Below are 23,897 nucleotides of genomic sequence, written 5' to 3'. Positions count from 1 at the left end.
CCACCTCCAGCTCAAATTCAGGAGACACCCCACAGCAGAAAATGTCCCAGGAAGCAGCAGGGAGCAGTTCCTCAGAAAGGAAATGAAAAACCAAATTTTCAGAGCAAGAATTGGAATACCTAATTGAGGGAGTGAGCAAAGACCATGACCGGCTCTTTGGGAAGGACTCAAGGTGGGTGCCTGAGGCGGACAAAAGACGCATTTGGATGCGCATCCGCGCCAAAGTAAATTCCGTGGGAGTGACCCAGCGCTCCAAAGAAGAATTGAAGAAGAGGTGGTATGACCTCAGAGGGCGTGCCAAGGAGAGGATTGCAGAGAGGCTGGGGGAGCGTGTTGCAACAGGAGGAGGAGAGCCCACTGTACCACCCAACACCCCACTGGAGGACCTTGTGGAGGACTCCCTGAATCCCGAGGCATACGTGGGGGTAACCCGGCTGGACTCCTCCCGACCCACCCAAGAATCCCAAGGTAAGTGCCATGCGACTGCGACCCTGTCCCCTAACAATGGCCATGACCCCAGAGCTACCCATTAGAAACCCCAGTCATGCAGCCCATGCATACCAGAAAAGCCCTATTGCATTGTGGGACATGTAGTCTGACCACAATTTCCATCTAGCCCCATACAGCCAGACCTGTCTAGTGAGAGTCAATCCTATAGCCAGTCAGGGAATGCTAGCCTGCATGCATGTAGCAACCTTCCATGTGCAATATACATGTCATTAATCAACGTCCACTTTAGATCACAGGTGGCACTGAAGAACCCAGCACTGATAGTGAGGCCCTGCAAATAGATGACAATCCTGAGGACACCGAGGGAGACGTCCATCCTTCCCCTCAACCAGGACCATCAGGGCAAGCACCAGCACCAGCAGTAGTACCACCACCTGCCCCTGTGGACAGGGCCACCTCAGCAACAACAGGCGTGCCAGAACCGCACCGTGTGACACCCATGCCAGTGGCACTGGCAACAACAGCTGCAGTACGGAAACAAACACGGCGCACTGCCACTGTGAGAACACAGTCCAGCGGACTAGTGAGGGAGCCGCGCGACACAACACCACGTGCCGGCAGGGGGGTGAATATGCGGGTACCTGGCCTGTCAATTGAGCGCCGTATGCTCCGCATACACCAGAAGCAGGCACGTCATCTTGCAGCCATTCACCTGCCGCTGCACAAGACTGCAAGGAATGTGGGACAGCTCTCTGACAGAATGGAGAGGATGACCACGGCAGTAGAGGAAAACACCCAGGCCATGTTGACCCAGCGTGACGTCAACCGGCGCCGCCACCGCCAGCTGCTGACCCGCCTGTCTGCGTACACACGCTCGAACTACATTATTGGGAATGCCACCTTCCAACTATCACGTCGCTCGTTGGCCATGCAAGTTCAAATGGTGCAATGCTGCCAGGATGTCGCTAGGGCACTGGAGCAAGTCACCACTGCAGTGCAGAGTCTGCAGCCGACTAGCCATGGCCAGGCAGGTGGGGGGGATGACGCAAGTGAGGGCAATTCAAGCCACAGCAGCCTGTCAGTGCCACTGGTGACAATACCCCGCCGCAGCACCAGGCTCACTTCTGCCTCACGGGCAAATGCTGAGGAAGATGTGGAAAGGTGACTGGGAGCTTCCTCACGGGGGCGCCACTGACAATTTATTGTGTACCATGTAGGGCCATGCTGACGAAACAAGCATGCCCTCCTCACATACATGGGGATGTATGAGTCAATACAGCTGTCATGTAACTGTTAGTAAAATGCAACATTATTGTGAATGAAACAATAATATTTATTCAGTACCAGTTAATCAGACTCATGTCATTATTTCTATTGTCATGCATGAGTGAAGTGTTGGGTGAGGGGAGTGGGTGCACTAGAAACAGTTAATTGTGATTTGGTTGCGGCACCTGTGTCCTTCAGCAGGATTCTCCCCGCGTGCATGACGCACATGTGCAGGCGGGCGGTTGTCCCCTTCCGACTCACTGCCAGAGATCTCTACAGGTATCCTGCGCTTGGTAGCAATGTTGTGGAGTATTGCACTCACGGCCACGATGCGGCAGCAGACCTCAGGTTGGTATTTGAGGGCCCCACCAGTCTTGTGAAGTATGCGGAATCAGCTCTTCAAAAGCCCAAATGTCCTCTCAATGCAATTTCTTGTGTGGATGTGTGCAGCATTGTAACGCCGTTGCTGCGGTGTGGCAGGGTTGAGGTATGGAGTGAGGAGGTACTCACGGAGGCCGTAGGCGCTGTCACCTAAATGAAAGGAGCAGAGGGTGAGTGCATGTTATGCGCAGCTACATGGTCACAATGTAATATTTGGTGGCATGTGTACTTACCTAGAAGGCGTCCTTCGCCAAAGTCTCCCCTGGCCAGTCGTGTGTGCATGCCGCTGTGCCGGAATATGAAGGAGTCATGTGTGCTCCCCGGGTATTGTGCCACTATGTCCGTGATGATTGTCTTAGCGTTGCACACCATCTGGATATTCAGGGAGTGGTAGGACTTGCGGTTCCGGTACATGTATTCGGTTTGTGCAGGTGGGCAGATGTGGATGTGGGTACAGTCAATGCATCCGATTACATGTGGGAATTGCGCAATGTTGTAAAAAGCAACTTGGTTTGATTCAAGTCCTGTTGGGTGGTCGAGAATGTGATGTGATGGTGTTGCCGGGTCAGCATTGCCTCCAGGAAACTCCTTAGGCAGCGGGACATGGTGCTCTGGGAGATCCCCCTGCAACGGCAACTACCCCCTGGAAGCTTCCGGAGGCCAGGAGGTGCAGGCTGCACAAGACCTGGACATGGGGGGGCACGGCACTGGTCCTCCTTGTTGGGTGCTGTATCAGGGGTTCTAGGTCCCGGATCAGCTTAGTGATCATAGCCCCATTCAGGCGGTACTTGGAGTAGATTTGCTCCTCAGTTTGGCCCAGTAGGGTGATCCGCAGGCGGAATATTCGCTCATGGATCCTGCGTCTGTTCCTTGCTGAAGCCTGGAGCCTTCGCCGCCTGACCACCATGTAGAGTCCTGACATTGTGAGAGTCCTCATGCTCCAACTGTGTCTCCCTATGTGTGTTTGATCAGGCCTGCACCTGTGGCTAGTTTAGGTTTTTTTTTTTTGCATTGATTTCATGGTTACCACCTGGTTTGGGTTCTCCTTAAATTGTGCGTCGCAATTAGCAATTTTCTCATTTTTCGCAATTTGCGAATTTTCATGAATTGCGTTTAGCGAGTTCGCAAAATATTTAGCAGAATCCTTGGATTCTCGCTATTTCCGATTCGCTAAAGGGGTTCCACCTAGATTCTGCGAATATTTTTTGCGATTTCGCAATTTTGGACTTTTTTTGTGGATGAATTGCTTTTCTTTTAATTGTGATCGCAATAGCTAATTCGCAGCTATTGCGATCGCAATTTTGGTTGATGAATCTGGCTGTAAGTCTCTAGAAGTGTATTGGGAACCGTACACCACTCTCCCCTCCCACAGTTACTATACATTAGCTGAAAGTTTAGAAGTGAATTGGAAACATTCCCACAAGGAAACATTGCTGATGTGCATTGTGTGTGATCTTCTGAGAAAGGTGTGGTGCATTATTCACAAAGCTAGCTTAAAACGGGTGGATTTCTTTAGGCATGCAGACTGGATCATAGCTGAAATTGGAATTTGTGTTTCTGAATAGGCTAAATAAAACTAAGCACATGTAGGTTGCGCTGTTTGAAAAATGGTTAAATACATGAATTATTGTTTCACAACATGACTGAAAGTGGTACTGGTAATACTAACAATATAATGTACTTTTGGAATGTTTAAGTTTGGCTTAATGCCACAACCTATCCGCACCAATTCTTTTACATATTTATGGGGTGGGCTTTGGGTCTGCCACCCTGGAGCATTAGCCTCTCACCTCATGCTCACTGGTGCATCTTTACACTTCCAATGGAGTGATTGGATTGCAGTACGTGAGGGAGGCCTTTACATCTCAAAAGTAAACTGAATCATCACTCATTAAAAGCTTTACTTCATGGATGCTTAAATATAGGGGGCAATGTTTTAGGTTGTGTGCGTTTTTCGCTGCAGCAGGATTTCTTATGAATATTTTAGTCAAGGCTCAAAATGCAAACCAGACCTATTGGGTTTGGCAACGCCTGCTGTAAGTTCTCATTGAATGGGTTAATGGTGAGGAAATGACCGAAGAAAGCATCATACCAGAGAAGGTTCAGATATTTTCGGTGTAGCCGGAAGCTGTGCCCACCTGGCCGTCGGTACCATGATGCTCTCTGGGTGTCACATTGCACGAGCTACCTGTGGCGAGTCATTAGTATCCCCGGAGGGGAGGGGAGGCGCGGGGCAGCGGAGAGGAGGCTGGACTGGGGACGTGGCAGGGGCAGGAAGGAAGCCGCTCCAGGGGCCAGTCTTACTTAAGATGCCGCATAGAGCTTTTTGTAATACAGAAGCAGAGACACTCCCGTGAGGGTTTTTTTCTCGGTTTACTTCCATGAAGTAATTGAACATGCTGTTTCAATTCTGTGAAATGTTTGTCGACAAAAGCAGTGACCTTCATTTATGCATGCAATTAAAAGTACTGCAGTTAACATGCCTGTCATCGCGTGTTTGCCCGGTGTAACAAGCTACCTGTGCATCTCGGTTTATGGCTCTAATTTATAGCTCGGATAATTGAGCTGCCTTGCATTAACATAGTGCTGGGGAGACAGAGCCTGTGCACCACCGTATGCATGCAGGAAGGTGTCCCTGACGGCCGAGTATCACAAGTTTACATCAAGGAAATGGTATAATGTACACCACGGTATGCAGGAAAGTGTCCCTGACGGCCGAGTATCACAAGTTTATATCAAGGAAATGGAATAACGCACACCACTGTATGCAGGAAGGTGTCCCTGACGGCCGAGCATCACAAGTTTATATCAAGGAAATGGAATAACGCACATCACTGTATGCAGGAAGGTGTCCCTGACGGCCGAGTATCACAAGTTTACATAAAGGAAATGGAATAACGCACATCACTGTATGCAGGAAGATGTCCCTGACGGCCGAGTATCACAAGTTTACATCAAGGAAATGGTATAATGTACACCACGGTATGCAGGAAAGTGTCCCTGACGGCCGAGTATCACAAGTTTACATCAAGGAAATGGAATAACGCACATCACTGTATGCAGGAAGGTGTCCCTGACGGCCGAGTATCACAAGTTTACATCAAGGAAATGGAATAACGTGCTGCGAGGCCCCAGGGCAGTTATGCGCTATACAAATGCAATTTTTCATTTCATTTCATTTCTCTAGGTTTCACATTGCACAAGCTACCTGTGGCGAGTCATTAGTATCCCCGGAGGGGAGGGGAGGCGCGGGGCAGCGGAGAGGAGGCTGGACTGGGGACGTGGCAGGGGCAGGAAGGAAGCCGCTCCAGGGGCCAGTCTTACTTAAGATGCCGCATAGAGCTTTTTGTAATACAGAAGCAGAGACACTCCCGTGAGGGTTTTTTTCTCGGTTTACTTCCATGAAGTAATTGAACATGCTGTTTCAATTCTGTGAAATGTTTGTCGACAAAAGCAGTGACCTTCATTTATGCATGCAATTAAAAGTAGTGCAGTTAACATGCCTGTCATCGCGTGTTTGCCCGGTGTAACAAGCTACCTGTGCATCTCGGTTTATGGCTCTAATTTATAGCTCGGCTAATTGAGCTGCCTTGCATTAACATAGTGCTGGGGAGACAGAGCCTGTGCACCACCGTATGCATGCAGGAAGGTGTCCCTGACGGCCGAGTATCACAAGTTTACATCAAGGAAATGGTATAATGTACACCACGGTATGCAGGAAAGTGTCCCTGACGGCCGAGTATCACAAGTTTATATCAAGGAAATGGAATAACGCACATCACTGTATGCAGGAAGGTGTCCCTGACGGCCGAGTATCACAAGTTTACATCAAGGAAATGGAATAACGCACACCACTGTATGCAGGAAAGTGTCCCTGACTGCTGAGTATCACAAGTTTACATCAAGGAAATGAAATAACGCACACCACTGTATGCAGGAAAGTGTCTCTGACGGCCGAGTATCACAAGTTTACATCAAGGAAATGGAATAACGCACATCCCTGTATGCAGGAAAGTGTCACTGATGGCCGAGTATCACAAGTTTACATCAAGGAAATGAAATAACGCACACCACTGTATGCAGGAAAGTGTCCCTGACGACCGAGTATCACAAGTTTACATCAAGGAAATGGAATAACGCACACCACTGTATGCAGGAAAGTGTCCCTGACGACCGAGTATCACAAGTTTACATCAAGGAAATGAAATAACGCACACCACTGTATGCAGGAAAGTGTCCCTGATGACCGAGTATCACAAGTTTACATCAAGGAAATGGAATAACGCACATCACTGTATGCAGGAAGGTGTCCCTGACTGCCGAGTATCACAAGTTTACATCAAGGAAATGGAATAACGCACATCCCTGTATGCAGGAAAGTGTCACTGACGGCCGAGTATCACAAGTTTACATCAAAGAAATGGAATAACGCACATCACTGTATGCAGGAAAGTGTCCCTGACGGCCGAGTATCACAAGTTTACATCAAGGAAATGGAATAACGCACATCACTGTATGCAGGAAGGTGTCCCTGACGGCCGAGTATCACAAGTTTACTTCAAGGAAATGGAATAACGCACATCACTGTATGCAGGAAGGTGTCCCTGACTGCCGAGTATCACAAGTTTACATCAAGGAAATGGAATAACGCACATCACTGTAGGCAGGAAGGTGTCTCTGACTGCCGAGTATCACAAGTTTACATCACAGAAATGGTATAACGCACATGACTGTATGCAGGAAAGTGTGCCTGACTGCCGAGTATCGCAAGTTTATATCAAGGAAATGGTGTAATGCACACCATGGTATGCAGGAAAGTGTCCCTGACTGCAGAGTATCGCAAGTTTACATCACAACTTTACATCAAAACAATTGTATAATGCACATCAGGGTATGCAGGAAAGTGTCCCTGACTGCCAAGCTTCACAAGTTTACATCACAGAAATGGTATAACGCACATGACTGTATGCAGGAAAGTGTGCCTGACTGCCGAGTATCGCAAGTTTACATCAAGGAAATGGTGTAATGCACACCATGGGATGCAGGAAAGTGTCCCTGACTGCAGAGTATCGCAAGTTTACATCACAACTTTACATCAAAAAAATTGTATAATGCACATCACTGTATGCAGGAAGGTGTCCCTGACGGCTGAGTATCACAAGTTTACATCAAGGAAATGGAATAACGCACATCCCTGTATGCAGGAAAGTGTCACTGACGGCCGAGTATCACAAGTTTACATCAAGGAAATGGAATAACGCACATCACTGTATGCAGGAAGGTGTCCCTGATGGCCGAGTATCACAAGTTTACATCAAGGAAATGAAATAACGCACACCACTGTATGCAGGAAAGTGTCCCTGACGGCCGAGTATCACAAGTTTACATCAAGGAAATGGAATAACGCACATCACTGTATGCAGGAAGGTGTCCCTGACGGCCGAGTATCACAAGTTTACATCAAGGAAATGGAATAACGCACACCACTGTGTGCAGGAAAGTGTCCCTGACGACCGAGTATCACACGTTTACATCAAGGAAAAGGAATAACGCACATCCCTGTATGCAGGAAAGTGTCCCTGACGGCCGAGTATCACAAGTTTACATCAAGCAAATGGAATAACGCACATCCCTGTATGCAGGAAAGTGTCACTGACGGCAGAGTATCACAAGTTTACATCAAGGAAATGGAATAACGTACATCACTGTATGCAGGAAGGTGTCCCTGACGGCCGCGTATCACAAGTTTACGTCAAGGAAATGGAATAACGCACATCCCTGTATGCAGGAAAGTGTCCCTGACGGCCGAGTATCACAAGTTTACATCAAGGAAATGGTATAACGCACATCACTGTATGCAGGAAAATGTCCCTTACAGCCGAGTATCACAAGTTTACATCAAGGAAATGGAATAACGCACATGCCTGTATGCAGGAAAGTGTCCCTGACGGCCGAGTATCACAAGTTTACATCAAGGAAATGGAATAACGCACATCACTGAATGCAGGAAAGTGTCCCTAACGGCCGAGTATCATAAGTTTACATCAAGGAAATGGAATAACGCACATCACTGAATGCAGGAAAGTGTCCCTGACGGCCGAGTATGACAAGTGGACATCAAGGAAATGGACAAACGCACATCAATGTATGCAGGAAGGTGTCCCTGACGGCCGAGTATCACAAGTTTACATCAAGGAAGTGGTATAACGCACATCACTGTATGCAGGAAGGTGTCCCTGACGGCCGAGTATCACAAGTTTACATCAAGGAAATGGAATAACGCACATCACTGTATGCAGGAAAGTGTCCCTGACGGCCGAGTATCACAAGTTTACATCAAGGAAATGGAATAACGCACATCACTGTATGCAGGAAGGTGTCCCTGATGGCCGAGTATCACAAGTTTACATCAAGGAAATGGAATAACGCACATCACTGTATGCAGGAAGGTGTCCCTGACTGCCGAGTATCACAAGTTTACATCAAGAAAATGGAATAACGCACATCACTGTAGGCAGGAAGGTGTCCCTGACTGCCGAGTATCACAAGTTTACATCACAGAAATGGTATAACGCACATGACTGTATGCAGGAAAGTGTGCCTGACTGCCGAGTATCGCAAGTTTACATCAAGGAAATGGTGTAATGCACACCATGGTATGCAGGAAAGTGTCCCTGACTGCACAGTATCGCAAGTTTACATCACAACTTTACATCAAAAAAATTGTATAATGCACATCAGGGTATGCAGGAAAGTGTCCCTGACTGCCAAGCTTCACAAATTTACCTCGGAAGTTTACATCAAGAAAATGGTATAATTCACATCACGGTATGCAGCAAGGTGTCCCTGATTGCAGAGTTTCGCAAGTTTATATCACAAGTTTGCATCAAAAAAATTGTATAATGCACATCAGGGTATGCAGGAAAGTGTCCCTGAATGCCGAGCATCACAAGTTTAGCTCACAAGGTTACATCAAGATAATGGTATAATGTACATCAAGGTATGCAGGAAAGTGTCCCTGACTGCAGAATATCACAAGTTTACATCAAGGAAATGATATAATGTACCAATTATAGTATAGGTTAGTTTGTACCAAAGAATACAGGGTAATGTCATTTGCATGTTCAAATGGAAGGGAGTATAGATGGAGGAAATGCTGTACTCATGCTACACGGAGGGAGGGCAGGAACGTACATAATGGATCCTAGTGGGGTGAGATTTCAGTAAACACACAGGGTACGATTCACAAAGAGCCTCTGCAGGCGTGCTGGAATCTCCGCGTGGCATGCTCTATGTAGTGCGCCATGCAGAGATTCCGCCATTAGTGCAGATATACCTCTGTCATGACTGAGGAGCCTCTGCCAGTACTGCAGAGCCTCTGCCATGATTACGGAGCCTCCGCCATGACTGTGGAGCCTCTGCCATGTCTGAGGAGCCTCTGCCATTACTGCAGAGCCTCTGCCATGATTGCAGAGCCTCCGCCATGACTGTGGAGCCTCTACCATGACGGCGGAGCCTACGCCATGACGGTGGAGCCTCCGCAATGACTGCGGAGCCTCCTTGTGAATCGGGCCTTGAGTTACAGAAGGATGTTTTGCAAAACCGCAGAGAATGGTAAATAGGAGCGCCGTTTATCACAAGAATGGCATGGTAGATTAAAGAGACCAGTTCAAAGTAAAAGCATACATTAAGGAGGAGGTCTACCTAAACAACACAGAGTATGGGTCCTTCGCCACCCAACTCCCTGAAGTAGCCCTCTATAATTGAGCCACTGAGTTCTCATCAAGTTTTACAGCATTAGAAGTTCTCTTACTCCCTCGACAAATATCACGTGAATGCTGATGTAGCAACCTATATACGATGCCTATACTAATCAGATGTGTGATCCTACAATGATGCAACAAGGAAAAATGAAAGGAGGATAGAATGATGCAAGGTTTGCTTGATAGTTGATTCATTCATACCTAGGCTTGCTTGTTGCTATATGAGGCTGTTGTGTAAATCCCGGTCATTCAGGTTACCGCGCGCACAGGTATCTTCAGAGGGCATTAGCCACATAAGCTATTCTTTCAGCTTCGTGAGGACCTCATTCACAAACTTTTTTGTTCAATCTAGGTTAAATTTACGTACACATGTAAAGAACTCTGGAGGCATACATTTCCTGATTCGCAGATGCAAGATCTGCATTTAGCCCCCAGATAGTGCAGATTTTCTGCAGTACTAAATGTAAGGGTAGAGTCAAGAATATATGACTCGCCAGTGGAGGAGCAGGGGGTTTACACTGAGAAGCCAGTGAACACAAACTACGTAATAACATTGTGGGTATTCTTACACCTTCCTAATAGGAAACATGCCTAATTTATGTAACTAATGTTACTGCAAGTCTGGTGTATGTGTGCATGTTGGGGGTGAAGTTTTTAGACCCACCCCATAGGGCTGTGGGGCATGGGCAGCCTTCGAAGAAACACATGCCTTCCTGTGGAGGAAAATGGACAAAGAGTTGAGGTGCATTTGTGCTCGAAATGCACAATAATGTGACAGGTTTTCCACCAGGGAAAAATCCACCAGTATATGGTTAGTCAGACGCACAAACATCTATGATATGTGTATATTTCCATGCGCAATCCAGAGACTCTTTTGAGAATTATCTGACAAATGGAAATCGATACAAACTGTAGCAGCATTCTTTGATTCCAGGAGTTCTGCAGCTCAGCTGGATTGAGTGTGAATCAGGACATGCTTGTGTCCTCTATGCTTAGGAATTTTTTACACGTTACCTAACATACCTTGTGTGGTAACCAACGCCTTGGTATCAGGACACTTAAGGTTCTTGAGCAGCTGCTGTCTGCTATTGTGGGTTTGCCTTAAGGATGTCCTTTGAGGGGAGGTGCAAATAAAAACCCCTGTCTTTTGTAAGTGTGGGCGAAGTAGTTTGCAGAGTGACGTGTTTCCCTAAGTTTACATCCAATAATGATTCTGGGATCTTTCGTTCGTATAACATAATTAACACAAGTGTTAACTGTGTCAACGTTTATCCCTGTGGGTTTCTCTCCCGGGGAGTTGGATCTGCGGCTCTCCTCCTAACTCATGTCAGCTATAGCAACAATTCTGTGGTGTTTGGGAAGTCTCAACGTATGGCTGTTCTGGAACAGTTTTGTGTGCTCCCCCAACAATCTTTGCAGTGTTCTGATTCTTGTCGGGGGGGTGTGTTAGGATGATTTGCTCTGACAGGATCAGCACCACTCAAACTACTGTGTCCTGTCTTCTTGTAATTGGAACACTCTTAGGTACTATAGCAGATGGGTAAGATAGGAACACTAAGAAAGGACTACTGACACCAAGAAGCCATATTGAATTAAGTATAAATATACAACAGAATTCATCTGTCCTCTACTCACCCTGTGAAGTTCACGTGCCTTCTAATCCTGTATACTTGTGTCATTTATTTTGTATTTATTTACCTGGCGTTGCACTGTGGCAAAGTTTCCCTGGTCACATGTTCCATGTTACATGACCCAGTGTACTCCCAGTTCCAATGTTAGGCCCATATTCTGAGTGCCCGAGGAAAATTAATGTTGTAATACTGCACTCAGACCGGTATTTCCAGGTGCAGTATTGCCAAATCTACATGGGTTTTTTAAGCTCAAAATGGGGCTTTACGTGAAGAATCCTGATTTTGTTTGTTTTTAACAAAGTAAGTAATTTGTGCAGCGCATACATATTTAAAACCAGTTTAGTGAAAAGTTGTGCAGAAAGACTTTCGAGGTTAGGAAAGTTGTTCTAACCAACAGCGGGTTAGACTTAAGTGGAACAATACCAAAATTGCAGTGATGTTAATGTAGAAGTGAGTGTCAAGGTTCAGTTAGGTTTCTGCCTACTCTACAAGTCTAATGGAACAGGTGGGCACTTAGAGAATACAGGATAAATGTTTACAAATTTGGAATCTAAAATGTTATTTTTGTAGTGACAGTGGTTAACAATGTCCTCTTTCTAAGGTATCCAAAATCAAATATTTATTTACTGGAAATTCTGTTTCTGTCACATGTAGGTTGAAGAAAAAGTCCCAATCTGTGGATATTTCTGCACCAGGATACAACCCTCTGGCAGATGCACAAGTACCACAAGCCAGTAAGGTAGTACCAGTGACCAAAGCAACTGCTTCTGAGGAAGAGCAGAACAACACTGCCAATGCACAGCGACGCAATCCACGCCGGTGGGAGCTCAAGAGATACTACACAATTGGTGAGATACTAAAACTTACATTAAAGTCTTTACCTATTGACAACATTTTTACTATCCTGCACGGTTGGCCTACACTCATTCTACTCTTATGCGGTGTTATCAAACCTACTGACTAGCTTTCTATCTATCCTTTGCTTGATTTACTGTCCTTCCTTTAAGCCAATGTTTGTGATGTGGTACTATGGAAGTGTTGCATTTTCTATTGACTGTGGTGGTGTGTGTGGTTGCACCAAGGGAGTAGATTGCCTTGCTTCTTTCGGTCTCATTAACACTATCCGCATAGTATTATTGGGATTCATTGTGTTTGTACTATTACTTGCCTCTTTGGATTCATCTATGCTGCTGCACTTGCACTGACTCATGGGGACAGCAGTGCATGTGCCACTGGTCTTTAGAGGGTATTGTGGCCATTGCAGATGTTTCTGTGTCCATTCCATGGGGGGCTGTCATTGTCTTGAAAACATAATAGGAAAGGAGGTGGCTTGAAATGTGACATGGGCTCTTTTAGTTATAAAGTTGGTTCTTTGTCTTTAGGGGAGGGTGGGAAGAGGCATTGGCTATATCCCGGATCATTTGGGTAGGCTTGGAGGAGACAGAGAAGTAATTTGTGACATTACCATTCTCTTTGGGACTTTTTATTTTTCAAGGCACATTGAGAGGGAGATAGAAGGAGATTACATCTACTCTCCGAAGCCCTTTTTTCCTAGTTTGTTTTTTTATTTATTGAAGATGGCAGCTCATTGGTAGGACAGGCAGGTGCCAATCCCAGGCAGCCTTGAATTTACTCTGGAGACGCATACCACGGTGAAGATCGATTGGTTGACAAGTCTCTCAGCCTTTTGATCTCTTCTTTTTTTCGTGGTTAAGACTAATGGGGGTTGTAATTGTTCAAGGGTAGTGCGAGTGTATACCCTTTTTTATAAGCCATTTCCTTGTTGATCTCAATATTATTTTTGCTAAGAGGGAGACATTCACGAGACTGTAGCATGCATCTACAGTGGAATAATTTAATGATTTGCATTTTACTGGTCTTATTGTTTCTAAGGTTCTAGGGAAGCGGAAAGACCTGCTTAGTGTGTCAACTTGTTATTTACTACATTTCTATTTGGTTTTCTAGCTTAATAATTCATGTTTCTTGGTTATTTGGTATTAACGTTTTCCTGGTTGTAAACAAAGTTTAGGAAATATATCGTAATGATTTCTAATACATTTCAATTAATTAATTAATTATTAATTAATTTTATTTATTATGTTTTGGCTCTCAAAAGAGGGCCACATAAAATGTACAGAATTAACAAACAACAATTACATCACAACAATTATAATATATATCCTTACAAACCTCCTAGGTAAATACGAGACTGACATATAAATCAAAAAATACACAAAACGAACAGTCAAGATACATCTCCATAGACATATTAATAAATAGCTAAGAACCCTTTAAAAAAGTTAAAAATGTAGAAGCAGAACATTTCATTGGGCGGACAATAAAGTGCAAACAGGAAATCGTTGAAAGTGACAATGCCAAGCTCCAGACAGATAACTTTTAACCATCTAAAGCGCAATTTACGAAGCGCGGGGCAAATCAGCAACACACGCATACAGTCCTGGATATTTACTTTGCAGAGATTACACAAAGGAGAGGAGCCATACCATTTAGACAACAGTCGGTTTAACGGTACTAAATCATAACGTATAAGAAACCAAAATCTGCGAATACCATGTGGTAGGTTCCATATTACATAGGGTTGTGGGAGTTTCCAGAGATAGGAATCAAGGAGATGATCTACCTTCCTTTTTCCACAAATTACTTTTTTATCCGTCTGGAAACACAAATCCCATGAAGCTGCTTTTAAAACAAGTTTTAAATGTGAAGAAGAATACAAAAACAAGGCAGTTTCATCTAATTTTAGGAAGGTTACAGCTTTTCTGAAATTACGAACAAGTTGAGAAAACTCATTAAAATTACCCAATAATTCACTTTTGAGGAGAGCTCTCATTGTCCCTGCCTCAGCTCTTGCAAGGCAGGCCACCCATCTAACAAGGGCCGATAGCCCCTGTACCCAGCTACTCCTGAGGCCAAAATCGAGCCTACAGGCGGCCAAAGAGCACGCAGTGTTTAGGGAGGCAAGAGATCTTAAGAGTTTCCCCTCTATCTTATGGCAAAAGTCCCACTTTTTCACGTCTATAAGTTCAATACCATACAAGATTGTTGCGGGGATTTTAGATCTGTACACTTCCAATAAAATCGGAAAGTGCCGTTTCCCCGTAGCATGGTACAAAGATTTTAAACCTTTGCCATGGGCAATAGCTTTGCGTGTACAATGCTCTATGTGGAGTTTCTCACTCAAATTAGCCATAACAATTTTCCCCAAAAAAGTATAGGACTTTACAACCTCAAGTTTTTGGCCCCCAATAAACCAACCAAAATCAACAGATCGACACCTCTTCGTACCAGCTATACACATAACTTTACTTTTAGCAATGTTAATCTTCATATGATGAGCCACAGCAAACATATGAAGAGTGTTAAGCCGATTTGCGAGACCTTTAGGGGTTAGATCCAGAATAAGGACATCATCAGCGTACATCAGGCAAGATATAGGGGACCCCCCAACCATCGGGGCAACGCCCTCACTAGAAGACAGGGCAGCGGGTAGGTCAACCGTGTACAGGGAAAACAAGAGGGGGGCCAACAAACAGCCTTGTTTAAGGCCATTCACAGAAGGAATTATGTCCGATAAACCCCTTTCGCCCCCCATCAGGACCCTACACCAGGTCTCTGTATGTAGGGCCCGCACCAACTCCAACAGGTAGGATGGAAGACCCAGCACTGCCAATTTTCTCCACAGCGTTCCGCGGTCCACTTTATCGAACGCTGTGGAGAAATCAATAAAGGCAGCATACACCACCCCACCTCTCACCTGAACATACTTATCAGTAACCACATGCAGGGCAGTAAGGTTGTCTAACGTACCGTGGTCCCTACGAAAGCCAGTCTGTTCTAATGGCAGGATATTATTCTCCTCTACCCAACCGGAGAGGGCTTTTAGTAGACATTTCGCAAACACCTTTCCGATGGAGTCGAGGAGAGCAATCAAACGATAGTTACTGGGACTATCCCTAACTCCCTTTTTAAAAATAGGGACCAGGATACTTCCCCTCCAAGAAGCGGGGACCATTTTCGTCTTAAAACATGCTTTAAACAGGGGAAACAGAATCTTACTCCACCTTACAGGATCAGACTTCAGGACCGTCATAGGGAGTTCGTCGGGTCCCATTGCCCCGGAGACCCGCATGCTTTTTATCGCTAACTCAATTTCCTTCTCCACGGGGTAATTAGTAAGACCCAGAGGGGTAGCACTGATGGCAATATCATTGCCTAAATTAACACCAGTGTCAGTATCCTCACTTAAAATCCCATTCCCTGCATAGAGACCCCGGATATAGGAAATCCAGTCCTCTTCTGCTATGGGGATAGGGGAGGTGCCCAGTCTAGAGCCACACCCCTTACCAATTATTGACCAGAAATCTCTGATCCTACCATGGACAACTGATTCCCTCAGATTAATCCATACATTGTCCTCCCTTACTTTTTTTAGTTTCAACCGAAGTCTGCTTCTCTTTCTTTTGAGCCTTGATATTTCTTTACCACGATCCATAACTCTATCAAGATATTGTTTGCGAACCAGTTTGTTTATTTCCTTATTCAGACTACGCAATATGCTCGGGACCGCTACCCTATTTCTAGGTCGCAAATTTTTCTTCTTAGCATAAAATGTAATATTACGTACCAATTCTTCGAAATATGCTATTTCATTCCCATGCCACTCATTTAAAGTTAATAGGGTATCCTCTAGAAAGTCCTGTACCCCATTAATGGCGGAGGGATTCCAATGGCACCTTCCCGAGGCGGCGTGACAAGCGACATCACCACCCTTTAAAGACCAAGGTGCGATTGTCAGAGGCTTTAAGGAAATAGTAACAAACAGTATACTATGGTCACTCAAAGGAGTAGATATTATCTGAAGGTCCTGAACCAAAGGAAACAAACCATAGTCTGCAATAACATAATCCAAGATGGAGGACCCAAACGGAGACTTGTGAGTAAATTTTGCAGGCACGTCAGACGGAAATCTCCCATTAAGTATAAGTCCATCGACGGCCTCTAATTCATTTAGCAAAATCTTCCCTCTTTTGTTTGTGACTAATTTATCAGGGAAGAGAGCTTGTGGGACAAAAAACGCCTCTTCTTTAAGTTTATTCCTAAATAAATCCAGACTAGAATTGGAAATTTTGCAGTTCAGGTCTCCTACCAACAAAATGTCCGGAGATGATGGGACATTTTTAATTAGATCAATGTATCGAAATACCATCTTTAAAATCGCATTAAAACACTCTTCCGGAGGAATATAAACATTCACAATTACAATAGGGGACTTTACCCCATTAATAAACAAATTGTCGATGGTTATTGCATGGAACAATTTACTAGAATCCATGTAATGGGTGAATTTCCATTGTAATTTATTAGATAATAGGCAAGCTATCCCGCCCCTGGCATGGCCTTTCTTAGAGGGGACGGCTTGGACTTCCAAAACGTAGTAATCCTTAGAGACCTTCAGCGTATCAATACACCACGTTTCCTGAAGGCAGATCACGTTTGCTCCTAGGGAAAACAGCAACTCAAACTTCTCTGGGCTACTGTGAATCCCTGCAGCATTCCAGGAAATAATATTTAATGGGGTGTTAAAGATGCTGAAACAATCTTGGATCCTCTTTTGATTTAGTGGATAAGGCACTGTGCAGCCAGTTCCACCGATTGTTGTCCTCTACCAGAGAGGAGTTCTGAATCAGCGGAAGTGGCTTCACTTGAGAAACCGAGCGTTTTCCCTTAGCTACCCAAATCTTCAGGTCTCTAAGAGGAGAGGCTACCCCATTTTGTTCCTCCCTTCTAGAAACCTCCCCGAACAACGGGTTTTTATTGCCAAGGTTAAAGATCGGGAGAATATCAATGCCTGTACGTTGGAAGTTCTCCGCTTCCTGTAGAATCAAATTTACAATAATAGGAGAATAAAATTTCACCCTTATACTCGTTACCTTGACTTCACCAAACAGTGAGACTAATTCAATATCCCTAGTTTGGATGTGATGCAGAGTATCAATCTCACTAAACCGCTTAAGAAGCCAAGCTCTATTTAAGGGCAAGTCAACGTCAAATAATGGTAAAAAGTCTAACACTAGGGTTTCAAGTGGGGTGTTTAAAGTTGTTAACGGACGATCCGGGAAATGGCGGTCTCCATTCCCTGAAGCTACACGGAACGGAGAGGCCAGAGGGTTAAGAGACACAGCTGAATTTTGAATTGAAACTTCAGTCATTATTGGTGGGGGAAGACTGATAGAAGGGCCCCCCAATTGAGAGATGGATTCCAAAGACCTAGGGGGACACAAAGCACTTTCTACCTTAAAAAAGGTACTAATGGGTAAATTCCGTTCAATATCAATGTCAGCCTTTCCAGATATGGAAGATGGCTCCAGATCAACCACTTCATTCTCAAGTGCAGAGACTGAATTTTGAAAGATTATCCGACGCTGCCTTTTCTTCCTATATTTACGAGTTGGTTTCCTTTTATTCCCCTTATTGCTTCTAAATTTCACATTTTTTGCCTTAGCCTCATCTTTAACATCAATAGATTCTTTTTTATTTTCCGACATGAAGATGGGAAATAGGTCTTGAACCACATTAGGATCAGAGATAGATTTATTATCCTCCATTATCACAAGAACTGAGTTGTTTATACAGTTCGGCACTGCAGTTAGGGGGATAGCCGCAGTATGTGGTATAGGAACCGATGTCCCAGCTCTCATGTCAAGCTCCACTGAAGCCACGTTTATTTCCCCCCTCGGCCGACCATGTTCGGACATGGGGGGAACATTCCTCAGGTCCGGTGACTTTTGTAACAGTGTCTTCAGTATTTGGGTAACGGATTCCAAAATACAATCCGAATTGCCAACAAATTTCCCCAAAAGAGATAAAATAGAGGCTAATAATTGTTCCAAGGCAATCATGGATTCAGAAATAGGTTTTTCACATGCTTCCATTGGACGACAAATGCCAGAAAGATTAAGGCCCGGGGTCCCGGAAGCAACTAACAAATCAGACATATCCTGAGCATTCAATGAGGGGGTACTACTATACAACATTAAACCAGATGGGGTAGCACCCCCTAGGGATTTATTAGGAGCCGGAGACTCCATTTTTGCTATATCTACATACCGGCCGCAAAGTTCATGATCAATAAGTAATGCAGAAAAATCGCCATCCAGCTTATCCTTCAACGTAGTTTGTGTCATAGGTGGGGGATTCGTAAATTCCCTCTCATGTACTAAGGAAGTGAGTTTACTTTCCCCGTTCCCTTCAAGGAAAACAGGGGAAGAAGACACCACTGGCACAGGTGGTTGTAGTGCAAGCTGAGATGAAGAAAGCGGCAGGCATGTACTAGTTTGCATATGGTCCTCCTGGGCCAAGGCGCCAGAGGCTTTTTTAGAAGAGAGATTACCGTTCTTGGGAGAGGGCAAATCCCAAAGCTCATACAAATGGCATTGACCCTTAAGGGGGGGATTATTCACCGATTTGTTTCTAGTGCGGATAGTTTCATTATTTGCACTAGACATACCACCCACTTCCCTTCCAGAACGGAGTTTCTTGAACATCTTTTTCGACAATATGACCACACAATTATACTGTAACGATGAATTTGCGCCGGATGAGTGAATAAACAAGAAATAATGATACAATATACCACAATGATAAAAACAGTCCTGGAGATGCGGCAGAGACTGCCCGAAAAAATAAAGTCCGTGAAAGCTAACAGTCAATATAGATAAAAAGTTTCTTCTGCAGACAGTCAGGCGTATTTCCAATAGGAGAAAGGATAAGATACTTCAATTAAAAGTACACTCGATGAAAATAACCGGGCCCAGCCCAGCCTACCTCGGCCACTGACGGCCACAGACGGTCCCGCCCTTGTCCCGGGCTTCTCCCGGTCGCTCCCGCGCGCTCCCGCGCAGCGGGTTTGTCCTAACTGTTATTAGGTGGCTGACGTAAAGGGGGAGGAGCCTGCAGGGAGAGCTGGCCAGGTGGTGTGTGTTAGGGCGGGCGGGCGCTCCTGGGACAGGTAGTCCTGCGCCTCCCCGCCTGCTCGCAGCCCTGCAGTATCTTAAAGCTTCAAATCGCTCCACGCCCAGAGATTCAACAATGCGTTTCCCTTTCGCCTCCTTTGCGACGCGGGACCCGCGCAGCGGGTACCGCTAGCTGTAGATGAAAATGCGGATGAAATGCGGATTAATTAAACAGAGACCAGGCTGCTTCCTGCGCTACTCCAGCCGCCTCCGAGGTAAGAAAGATGCTGGTCAATCACCAAGAGTCCCACCAGCAATCCGGTGCAGCTCGCTTTTCCGTCGGTGACAAGGGGGAGGAGCCTGCAGGGAGAGCTGGCCAGGTGGTGTGTGTTAGGGCGGGCGGGCGCTCCTGGGACAGGTAGTCCTGCGCCTCCCCGCCTGCTCGCAGCCCTGCAGTATCTTAAAGCTTCAAATCGCTCCACGCCCAGAGATTCAACAATGCGTTTCCCTTTCGCCTCCTTTGCGACGCGGGACCCGCGCAGCGGGTACCGCTAGCTGTAGATGAAAATGCGGATGAAATGCGGATTAATTAAACAGAGACCAGGCTGCTTCCTGCGCTACTCCAGCCGCCTCCGAGGTAAGAAAGATGCTGGTCAATCACCAAGAGTTTGGGGATGGTTCACACACAAACAGCTTATTGTCACAAGGGATTTTTTTTATTTAGCTGCTCCACCCACAAGAGTCATGTTGGACAAAGGAGCGGAACTCCAGTTGTTCATAGGAAAATAGGGCTTGTGCAGCACTGGTTCAGATGGGCGGGAGGCGGCCGCTGCTGTCCTCTGGGCAGTGGGAAAACATTTCAATGTTCTCTGTGATGTTTGGTTGTTGGTTTAGGATGTATTTGTTGGCACCCTTTCCGAGGTGTTGACAACCGTGCATTATCTCACATTCTGGTGGCAGCATGGAGATGACGTGGGCGGCTGTAGGATGGCCCTGGCTGTTGACAGGCTCCTGGACAATTGTCCATATTCTGCTTGTCACTTCCTGATGCTTCTGGTAGGATGGGACTCTCCCCTGGCCTGGCAGTAGCATCAATGGGTAGACTTACACCTTATGAGCTTGATGGCCTGAAGCTTTGGAAAGAGAAATGCAAAAACATAACCCATGAGACAATGGCACTGACAACACACCAGAAACAATGGAATTCCATGGAATGTGTCTGTGAGACAACGCAAGAGGCACTGGGAAAACACAACACTGGCTGAAAACCTCATCAGAATGTACTAAGAAGAGCATCTACTGTCATTAACAGTGTTTTACTAATGGAATTCCACTCCCTGGATCCCAAGAAAGGCAACATCTTCCTTCCCCAAGAATGTATTCATGTAGACTGGCCAGGAAGGGCTGCAGTTGGATTCATTGCAGAACAAGCCTCACTTGAACTTCGTTGTAAGAATAATTGCAATTTTTCCAGAGGTATGGTTGCACCATGATAGAAAGATTTTATGTTTTTTGTATATCTGTTTGGATTGGCTTTCTGTGTGTTTACATAATTCTCTGTCTGCAGCTGCAATACTAAGCCAAATTGTATGCTTCAGATTTACTTTATTCTTCGTTCTGGGCCCATCAAGCACAATGTTGAATTTAGTATCACTTTATGAAAGCGTTAATTGTGCCTGGAAGCATCTACTTTCATGAAGACGTTGTTGTTATGTTGGTCAGAAACTTGACCCAGTTCAACATTATTTCATAATCTATTTTCTATAAACATCTAACACATACCTCCTTTAGATCACAAGATCCCGTTGTATCTATCAATGCCTCTATAACTGAGTTTCAGAATCTCTCAGTATCTGCCGCCCAAGCCACTTTTATAGCTTTGGGGGCCTGGAATAGTATGAATTGTCACACTTGTAGCAAGCAGTGTGCTGCTTAGTAGGTGTGTAGGTACTGTCATTGGCAATGTTGGCAGTGGGAATTGGTGGTGAAAGGTGCAGAGGCCTCCTGACTAGAGCCATGGCACTTATTTATTTTTTTACAAATCAAGCACTGAGTACAATCATAACATTGGAGTATTATTAGCTTTCTGTAGGCTCACATTCATATCTTGTAATATCATATATGTTAATACTGATGCCCGTCACACATAATGATGGATTTCATACAGTACTTTTTTCAATACTCAACAGTGAGTACCTCCCATTGTTTAGTCTCCTGCACTAAAGAAGAAGATTTGTTGGCATTGCTTTTTGCAGTATATGTATTTATATACTTAGCCTATCAACTGTATTATACATTATATTTTATACTTGCTTTTTATGATTTGTTGATTCAAATTTACCTATTTATATATGCTCAACTTTGTATTTAATAAGGTTGTCATGTTGGACACTGTTAAACTTCTTAAGGTGTAGTACAAATGTTTGCTATCTAAAACAACCAGCTCAATTATTGAGATTAAGGAAATAAACATCCGTGTAGTGGCATACTCTAATGCAAATATAATGTGTGTTTTAAAAAAGAATACTTCGCTATTTATATGATGTCGATCTTCTGCAAATAAGTTGCTCTTGTTTGCAGAAGATCTACATCATTAGAACATTATAGACTACTCTTGATCACATAATTGTTAAAGAAGTCCTTGGCAAATTGACATGAATACAAATGTTTTGAAGCCCAGGTTGACACCTGAGTGCAGTGTTCTGGTGGATACATATCTGCCAGCTCCCCTGGGCTTCAAGAGATCTGAGTGAGGAGGTGGGATGGTGGCTGCTTGTCTGTATCTCACCCTTGTTCTTCTACCTCCTTCTGGTCTCAAAAAATGAGAGGGAGATGGAGAAATGTTGGTGGTACTTTTGCCTCACCTCCCTTAGTCTCTTCTGTCAAAAAAGGATCTTTGCAGATTCATGTCTGGCAGGAAATGTTTGAGTGCCGCCACAGTCACCTCATCATAAATGGAAAGAGTGGCTTCAGACTAGAAGTTGGAGGGAACACACAGAGCGTTGTGAGGAAGGGTGGTGATGCCAGGGCAAAGGAGTTTCAGAGGGCGATGAGGATGGTGGCAGGATGCCAGGTATTTAAAAAAATATTGGCGTGTTTGGGCAATTGTGTTAACAAGGGCGGCATGACATGGTGGTAGGACACTAGGTATATTTTGTGAGTTATGGGGAAGGGAAGTTACCAATTATAGTGCGGCATGTGGAGGGGTGGGGAGTACTAATAAAGGCTGCGGATTGGAGTGCCTGGAGGACACCTAACTTTTAAAATATGGAAGGGGGCTAGACTGATGAGGTGGGACAATGTTGTTCTATATTCTTCTAGGGGTCTACTGCTCTCGCAAAACTTCTGTATGGGATCTGTTTAGCAGGGAAACATGATTTGGACGGTGCATACACAACATATTCCTGTAGACTGGTTCTTGTCATTAGTTTTCGATTTTGTGGTTCTAAGTTATGTGATAGACAACTTGAGCTTTTCCACTGTGGTCTACTTGAAGTTACTTGGATCACCATGGGGAAAGCACCACCATTATAGACAGCTACCTATCTTTAACTATATATGTGTTTCCAAAACAGGAATACGCTTGTTGTGATGAGTTAATTTGTTTATTACAACTAGTACGAATGATTTCAGAAATAAGTTGTTTCAATATAAACTGCTTTCGAAAACATATTCCGATAGCTGCCCTTCGCAGTGTTAAAATGACAACGTTAAGAATGTTATTTAAACTCATGAATTTGATTACTTTATATAGTTTCTTTTTATCATTCAACGAGGCTGTAACACTTATTAAACAAAGCCTAATTACGGAGCAGGCATCAGACCAAATAACTCATTTTCTTAGCTTTTCATTGATTGAGATCCATTACTCGAATGATAATCACTTGCCCAGTGTCTTTTTACTCTTTATATAGCACACCCAGAGCACACGATGGCCTGTGGCCACTACTTACTAGGCATGAATTCTGTTCCCTACACTCTTGTTTGTCCACACCCCTTGCTTATCTTACTCTTCACATGTATGCCATGGTCCATGTGCAAAGTAAATACAGTGCATGAACGAATAGTCAGAGTGGTCTAATACACTGTAAAAACATGACACACAGTACAGGGATTATTTACTTGTAAATTAAGGAAACTATTAATACTGGTGACCAGTTCACTGCTGGCCTGAAGCTCTGTGTCAGTATTCTAGAGCAAGAATATTAGTTGATCTACATACCTTGTAGATGCATATATGTCAAGACAAATAGATGTGGAGTTAAGAATAATTGTTAATCTGTGCTTACCTTCATATACTTACCTTCACAATATAGTTGTAGTTGATTCATTGGATTTACTATTTTTGTAGATCATTATGAAAATGAAAAATCCTATGTTCTTTGGTACATCCTAAAATAACGTAGTAAAATTAGAAAACTTAAAAGTACAGT

The 23,897-nt window shown here is 44.6% G+C and overlaps 1 protein-coding gene across 3 annotated transcripts in view; it reads left to right on the top strand.

The window, feature by feature from the left end:
- OXR1 (oxidation resistance 1) overlaps positions 1-23,897 on the top strand; it is a 1,544,927-nt gene that overhangs the window by 383,438 nt on the left and 1,137,592 nt on the right. For all 3 annotated transcript variants that reach the window (XM_078686888.1, XM_078686887.1, XM_078686886.1), the window contains exon 2: positions 12,146-12,339. In XM_078686888.1, the coding sequence (XP_078543014.1) occupies positions 12,146-12,339 (194 nt within the window). The remainder of the gene's footprint in view (positions 1-12,145; positions 12,340-23,897) is intronic.

The sequence above is a fragment of the Lissotriton helveticus genome, chromosome 4_1, assembly GCF_964261635.1.
Source record: "Lissotriton helveticus chromosome 4_1, aLisHel1.1, whole genome shotgun sequence".
Lineage (NCBI taxonomy): Eukaryota > Metazoa > Chordata > Amphibia > Caudata > Salamandridae > Lissotriton > Lissotriton helveticus.
The sequence above is the reverse complement of the archived record's forward strand: the minus strand, read 5'-3'. Positions and strand labels throughout refer to the sequence as shown.